Below are 7,500 nucleotides of genomic sequence, written 5' to 3' on the forward strand. Positions count from 1 at the left end.
CATCATTATTACCATTCTATAGTCAAAACTATATCAAACAATCACAAGTCTCACCAAATGGTATGGCATTATGGTTTCCTGATGAATCAAGTAATAATTGTAGTTTATGTAGTGCTTTATTTACATTCTTTAAACGAAGAGTATGTTATTTAAAACAAAAAATTAATAAATAAATAAATATAAGATACTTACTAATATTATTAAAAATATAGCATCATTGTAGAAGATGTGGATTATTATTTTGTAATAGTTGTTCAAGCAAGAAAAGAGAAGTTAAAGGTTATTCAGAAAAGGTTAGAGTTTGTGAAGAATGTTGTGTTTCTATTGGTTTATCTTATACAGCTCATGCTTCAAAACCAAATACATTATCAATGTCCTAAACACTTTCAAATCTCTCACCTCTTTCCTAATAAATGGTATTTCCATTTATTTGGTAAAAAAAAAAAAAAAAAAAAAATTCAGAAAATTTAATTATTTCCACATATCCTATATAAAAAAGAAAAAACAAAAAAAAAAAAAAAAAAAAAAAAAAGGAAAAAAAAAAAAAAAAAAAAAAGAAAATTATAATACTTTGAAGTACTTATATTAAGTAATACCATTTAAATAAATTTATTTTTTTTTTTAAAAAAACTGTTCATTTTTTGTTTTATTTTTAACTGCAATTTCGGACAATGCCTTTACATTTTTTTTTTTTTTTTTTTTTTTTTTTTTTTTTTTTTTTTTTTTTATAAACCCAAAATTCTCACAACAAAAAAAGAATATAATGAGTTGTAAGAAAAATAATTGTAATTCAAAGAGTTGTAATACTTTGACAGATTTAAAAGAAGAAGAATCAAAAAAACTAATTAGAAGTGAGGATGGTGTAAAATTTTATGATGATGAATTTATTTTTTACCAAGAAGGTAACATCCCTGTGATGTATGTTTATTAATAACATTTTATTTTATTATTATTATTTTTTTTTTTAAACAATTACACCTCCCCCCCTCTTCTCTATCCTTTTACTAACTTAAGTTAATTTTAATTAAAATAGTGTAACATTTCCACATAGTGGTAAATTAAAATTAAAAGATATTCCAATAAGAAAATCAGGATGTATTGATCCAGATTGGTGGACAGAGGATTTAGCAATTTGTATGATTCAAGCATTTAATTGTATTTCATGTTGTTGTGGTTGTACTGTAAAAGATAAAGATGATAATAAAGCTGAATGTTGTAAACCATCTTCATCATCATCATCGTGTTCTCCAACAACAACATCTGAAGAATGTTCATGTTGTAATATTAATATAAGTTCAAATAAAGTCGATTACAAGTTAGAATGCCCAAGACCATATATTGTATATTCAAAGATTCATAGAGAAATGTGTGATTTTAATAGAGGTGAATCGAGTGCCTTTGAAGATGAACGTATGAAACCACATTATCAATTATATCATGATACAATTAAATCATTTATTTCAAAGATTAAATCAGAGAATCCTCAATACTATAATGGTGGTAAAGTTACATTATTGGATATTCACGGTCAATCGGATATACCATCCCATATATTACGTGGTACAAAAGATACAAATACAGTTAAACCAATGTTAAAACATTTAGGTAATGATTCATTCATTGGTGAGAATAGTATTTTTGGGTACCTTTTAAATGTTGGTGGTATTGATGTATTCCCATTAAATAATTTACCAAGTGATCAAACTACAGATCCAACAAATCCAAAATATGTACCACCAAATAAAATACCACATAACAAAAATGAATCTTATAATCCATTAAATCCATACATTGAACATCCAGAATTTAATGGAGCATTCACAGTTATAAATTATTCAAAAAATTATACAATCAATTGTATTCAAGTTGAAATTGGTTATTTATGGAGATCAACAATTGAAAACCGTATTAAATTTTCACGTACTTTAAGATCTTCAATTTTAAATTTTATTAATAATTATGTTTAAAATAAAAAATAATAATAATAAAATAAATAAATAAATAAAACAATAGATTATTAAATTAATTTATTTATTCATAATTATTTTATTTATTATTTGTATTATTTGTATTATTATTATTATTTTAATTTAAATTTTGATTTTTAAAATTTAATAAAATATCATTTATATTTCCTTGACCAGTACCACCACTACTTTGTAATAAATCTAATGGTAATCTACTTGTCATTGCTAAGTTTGGTTTAATACCACTTTCATCATCAATAATTCTAAATTCTAATTTTGTTAGTGGTTCAATTGGTAATTCCTCTTTAGCTTGTTTGGTTTCTTCATTTTCTTTTTCATCTTGATCTTGTTCAATTAATTCTGGTATTAATTCATCCCAAACGAATAATAATGCCTCTGTTGAAGGATGGATTGGATTAAAATCAATTAACCAAACTTGTTCATCTTTTGTAACATAACAATCAAATGTAACTATATTTTAAAAATATTTATTAAAGAAAAAAAAAAAAAAAAAAGAAAAGATATTATTATATTTGTACAATAATTTAAAAGAAAAAAAAAAAAAAAAAAAAAAAAAAAAAAACAAAACAAAACAATAACCTACATGAATTATTTGAAAATTTTCCACAAATTGATTCATTATAAAATTTAACAATAGCATCTTGAATCTTTTGTTTTTTATCTTTTAAAAATTTGAAATATGTTGAAATATCACGTTGTGAAATGCCCAATAATTGATTATCTTTTACAAAACATCTAAATTCCATTGATGGTTGAAGATTTTGCCATTTTCTTAAAACTAAAACATATGGTGTTAAACTATCATCTTTATCATCTTGATTAATTGAACTATATTTTTTTTTTTTTTAATTATTATAATAATCATATGTTGTTAGTAACAAACTTTTTTTTTTATTTTATTTGAAAATAGATAGATATTTACAATTGCATTAAATCATGATTTATAAAATCTGAACTTTTTAATAATAAATAAATATCTGTAGTATTTGTACATTTTAAAGAATTGTAAACGTTCATCCATGATGCATCTTTTGGTGATGACCAATTTAATTTTGGAAAGATATTTCCACCTAATTTTTCAATTGATTTAATAATTTGATTTGATAATTCTTTAAATTCAGTTTCATTTACAATTCTTTTTGGTTTTTTATCTTTATCATTATCATTACTGTCATCATCATCACTACTCTCATCTTCTTCATCACTATAACCTTGATAATATTTTGGATCTAATGTTGAAATATGATTTTTTGAAGTTGACCAATTATTATCATCAAATAAATCATCATGTTCATCAACTTTAAATTCTGGGAATCCTTCATGTGGTGTGGTGAATTGGTCTGATTGTAAATAATCAATGAATATCTTTGGTAACGGTATAACTATACTACTGAATGTAACTGACTTGAATTTTTCATACCATTCTTGGAACTGGCATTGTTTTTTATTTTCAAAATATTTGATATCATGTTTTTCCATTCTTTTTTTTTTTTTATTCTTAAAAAAATCAATTTAACACACACACTAACTACAATAATCAATCAATAATTTGCCCGCTTGTTACAATCTTTTTTTTTTTTTTTTTTTTTTCCTCTCTTTGATTTCGAGTTTGTATCAAATATTGATTTTCTTTTTATTGTAATGATTTTATTTTAAATTGATTTTTTTGTTCAGTTGACTTTATTCCCAAACAAGATTGAAGATGAAAATCCGATAATATGAAATGTTTTTTTTGAAAATTAATATGAAAGTATTTGAAAATTGAAAATAAAAAAAAAAAATAAAAATAAAAATAAAAAAAAAGGTAAATTAATTTTTATTTTATTTTTTATTTTCGATTTGTGGGGTTGATTCTTTTTAGTTTTTTTTTTTTAAATATTTGTTAGCAAGTGTGTTAACCACATTTCTGGCACCATAAAGAGATGATAATAATTAAAATGGGCAATTAAAATTTTAGGGTGATGGGTATGTGTGGGTTCGAATAAAAAAAGATTTTATATATAATTCTATTGATTGATTATGCGTGTGTGGGTGTATGATTTTAAAAATAGATATTTTTTATTTAAGAATGTTTGAGATTTGATTTTTTTTAAATAGAACCACACCACACACTCTTTGTTTTTTTTTTTTTTTATTTTTTATTAGAATGATATTATTATTAATTAATTGAATCACAATCAATAAGAGTGAATTACATTATCTTTTAAATAATCAATATTCTATTATATTATTATTTATTATTAATTCCTTCAATCATTTTGGGAATGGCAATATAAAAAATATCTATTTTTAAAATCATACACCCACACACGCATAATCAATCAATATAATTATATATAAAATCTTTTTTTATTCGAACCCACACCCATCACCCTAAAATTTTAATTGCCCATTTTAATTACTATCATCTCTTTATGGTGCGAGAAATGTGGTTAACACACTTGCTAACGAATATTAAAATGGAATATATACACTATTTGCTATTTTTTTATTTTTTTTATTTTTTTTATTTTTTTTTATTTTCTTTATTTTCTTTTTTTAATTTTTTTTTCTATTTAAACTCACATCATAAAATTTTAAAAATCATTAAATAATTAAATTCGAAATATAATTTAAAAAATAAATAATTAAAATAATAATAAAAATAATAATTTATTAAAAAATAAATAAATAAATAAAAAAAAAAATATATATACTTAAAAATGAAATCAATTCAAAAAATAATTTTATTTAAAATTTTAATAATTTTATTCGTTTCATTAATTGTTTTAAATATTGCCCAACACAATGAAATTTTAAAATTAAAAAATAATAATAATAATAATAATAATAATAAAAATAATAATAATCATAATGATGAAAATAAATTAAATAGAGAATTAAAAGTTTTTATTCAAAATGAAAATGAAATTACTATTGCCGACGGTAGTTCTTCTAAATTAATAATCGAAATTGAAGAAAACAAGAAAGAATCAAATGAAGAATCAAATACTTTACAAATTGAAATTAATAAAAATAATAAAGATAACGTACAAATTAATACAAATAGTGCTAGTAATGATGAAATTAATATTCATTCAAATGATGATTCTTTAATTGTTGACTTTGATTACAATGTAGAATTTGTCAAAGGTGATAAACCAAAATATCGTTTATGCCATGGTTGTTCAAAATGTAGTAATCATCATAATAAAAAACATATTATCCTTTTTTAAAAAAAGAAAAAAAAGAAAAAAAAATCCGAAATTTATAACAAATACATTATAAAGAAATAAATAAAAAAAATAAAAATAAAAACCCGATTTTATATACATAAAAAATTATTTTTTTTCTTATTTTATTTATTTTATTTTTTTTTTTTTTTTTTTTTTTATTTTTTTTACCAAGATAAAATTGTTGAACCCATTATGAAAATTGATGGAAGTGCTAAAAATAATTGAATGAGATTATTTTTGATTTGGTTCGATTTAAAATAAAAGTATTCTGTTAAGAAATGACCTAAACCTGTTACAAATGTTAACCAAGTTAAGAAATATACAGTTCTATTTGTAATGTCAATTGAACATGCAATTGTTATTGATCCAGTTGTAAATATCCACAAAAAAAATATTCTTGAAATTAAACCTGAAAAATCTTTTATTTTTTCATATTAAAAAAAAATTATTAGTTTATATTAACATTATATAATAAATAAAAAAAAACCATTTCATACTTTGTTTGTTTTTTCTTGAATAACCAACACTCATAAATTCAGGGTAGACTAAGCCAACAAAAGAACATAATATTCTAAAAAAACCAATAAATAATAACCAAGCCTGTAAATATTCCATTTATCTTATCTTTTTAAAAATGATTTTTAATATTTATTTTTAATATTTTAAAATATAAATAGGAAAAAAAAAAAAAAAAAAAAAAAAATTAAAAAAATAAAAATAAACAGTTTGTTTTTGCTCAAATTTTAAAAACAGTTTATTATAAACTGTTTTTTTAATCAAACAAATTAAATAACATTTTTAAAAAAAAAAAAAAATGGTTATGATTACTTTTTTTTAATTATTAAATTTTATTTATTATTTATTTTAAAATGAGGGTGAATTTACATTATTGAAATTGAGAATTAATTTAAACTTCTTGTAATAGAGAAGCATCTTTCATCTCAATATCTTTTGTTTGTTTTTGTATTATAGATTCTTTTTCTTTTTCCTTTTCTTTTTCTTTTTCTTTTTCTTTTTCTTTTTCTTTTTCTTTTTCTTTTTCTTTTTCTTTTTCCTTTTCCTTTTCCTTATCTTTATCTATTTCTTTATTATTTACAATATTATCTTTTTCCTTTTCAAAAGTTTTATCTTTTTCAACAATACAATTATCATCTTTTGAAGTTATTGAATTTGTTGGAATAGTTAATTTAATATCATTAGGTGATCTTGGTGGTGAATTTGAAGAGAGTGATAATGGAGGAGGAGCACCACCACCTGATGAATTTGTTAATGAATTTCCAACAGAAGTTGATGCACTATTCGAAGAGTTATTATTATTACCACCGCCACTACCACCGCCACCACCACTACCACTTGTATTACCACTACCACTATTACTAGTGGTTGCTGATAAAGATGAATGATGTAGTTGATGTTGTTTCAATAGTAGATTATGTGATGGTGTATTTAATGGACTATTACCAATTCCAAAAGATGATAATAAAGGAGAAGGTGATGGTGAAGGTGATATAAATGGGGTTAATGCCGGAGAACCAATTGGTGATAAAGATGATTTCGAACTCTTATTATTTCTTTGAATCAACCATTGTTTTTCAACTTCATTATGGAATTTTATTGCTTGATATTGATGAGTTGAATCCAATTTTGTTTTTTGTTCTTTATGAGTTTGTTGAAGTTTTTCTTGATCTTCTTTAAATTTAATTTGTAATTTTGTCACCAACTCATCATTTGATTGTTCCTGAGCGGCTAATTTATCCTTTTCAAAAGTTTCCAATAATAAATTATTTGATTCTTCTTGTTTAGCCAATAAATTTATTAATTGAATCTTTTGATATTGTTCTAACTTTTGGAATGCATTTTGTTTAAAACTTAAAAAATCTGGATTATCTGAAACATTTTCACTTCCTCCTACAGATGTCTTTGTTGGTGTCGAATTTGCGGATAATAATGATGATGTTGATGACGTTGAAGTTTGTTGGTCATCTTTTTTACTATTTACACTATTTACAATTATATGAGGACCATTTTTTGGTGTTTGAATTGGTGTTGGTTGTGTTGATGAATCTTTATTTGATGATGATGACGATAATTGTTGTGCTTGTTGTGCTTGTTGTTGATGTTGTGCTTGTTGTTGTGCTTGTTGTACTTGTTGTGATATTGATTTTTGAACAATATCTTGCCATTGTTTATATGATTCGATCCAATTTTGCATATTTACATAATTTGGGTAATCAAATTGATGATTTAAACCCTCAGCGGTACTGACACTATTTCTTCTTGGATTTAAGAATGGAGAT

The 7,500-nt window shown here is 22.4% G+C and overlaps 6 protein-coding genes across 6 annotated transcripts in view; 3 read left to right on the forward strand and 3 right to left on the reverse strand.

Annotated features, from left to right (window-relative positions):
* The window catches only part of DDB_G0276133 (hypothetical protein), a gene marked incomplete at both ends in the record, with an annotated part of 2,069 nt that extends 1,689 nt beyond the window's left edge, over window positions 1–380 (forward strand). The window contains 2 exons of the mRNA XM_638155.1: window positions 1–140; window positions 213–380. The exon at window positions 1–140 is cut by the window's left edge and continues 499 nt beyond it. Coding sequence (XP_643247.1) covers window positions 1–140; window positions 213–380 — 308 coding nt within the window. The remainder of the gene's footprint in view (window positions 141–212) is intronic.
* Window positions 381–763: 383 nt separating this feature from the next.
* On the forward strand, window positions 764–1,967 carry DDB_G0276131 (hypothetical protein; the record flags this gene model as incomplete). Its single annotated transcript, XM_638156.1, has 2 exons — window positions 764–918; window positions 1,034–1,967. 2 exons carry the CDS (start codon window positions 764–766, stop codon window positions 1,965–1,967), a joined length of 1,089 nt encoding a protein of 362 aa, XP_643248.1.
* Window positions 1,968–2,085: 118 nt separating this feature from the next.
* Window positions 2,086–3,467, reverse strand: cdc123 (cell division cycle protein 123; the record flags this gene model as incomplete). The annotated part of the gene is made up of 3 exons (XM_638157.1): window positions 2,086–2,438; window positions 2,572–2,816; window positions 2,911–3,467. 3 exons carry the CDS (start codon window positions 3,465–3,467, stop codon window positions 2,086–2,088), a joined length of 1,155 nt encoding a protein of 384 aa, XP_643249.1.
* A 1,223-nt stretch (window positions 3,468–4,690) lies between these two features.
* DDB_G0276127 (hypothetical protein) lies at window positions 4,691–5,203 on the forward strand (the record flags this gene model as incomplete). Its single annotated transcript, XM_638158.1, has 1 exon — window positions 4,691–5,203. One exon carries the CDS (start codon window positions 4,691–4,693, stop codon window positions 5,201–5,203), a length of 513 nt encoding a protein of 170 aa, XP_643250.1.
* Window positions 5,204–5,367: 164 nt separating this feature from the next.
* DDB_G0276225 (hypothetical protein) lies at window positions 5,368–5,818 on the reverse strand (the record flags this gene model as incomplete). The annotated part of the gene is made up of 2 exons (XM_638159.1): window positions 5,368–5,621; window positions 5,701–5,818. 2 exons carry the CDS (start codon window positions 5,816–5,818, stop codon window positions 5,368–5,370), a joined length of 372 nt encoding a protein of 123 aa, XP_643251.1.
* Window positions 5,819–6,110: 292 nt separating this feature from the next.
* The window catches only part of DDB_G0276125 (hypothetical protein), a gene marked incomplete at both ends in the record, with an annotated part of 4,281 nt that continues 2,891 nt past the window's right edge, over window positions 6,111–7,500 (reverse strand). Inside the window, one exon of the mRNA XM_638160.1 lies at window positions 6,111–7,500. This exon is cut by the window's right edge and continues 2,472 nt beyond it. Within this exon, the coding sequence (XP_643252.1) occupies window positions 6,111–7,500 (1,390 nt within the window).

This window comes from Dictyostelium discoideum (assembly GCF_000004695.1).
Source record: "Dictyostelium discoideum AX4 chromosome 2 chromosome, whole genome shotgun sequence".
Lineage (NCBI taxonomy): Eukaryota > Evosea > Eumycetozoa > Dictyosteliales > Dictyosteliaceae > Dictyostelium > Dictyostelium discoideum.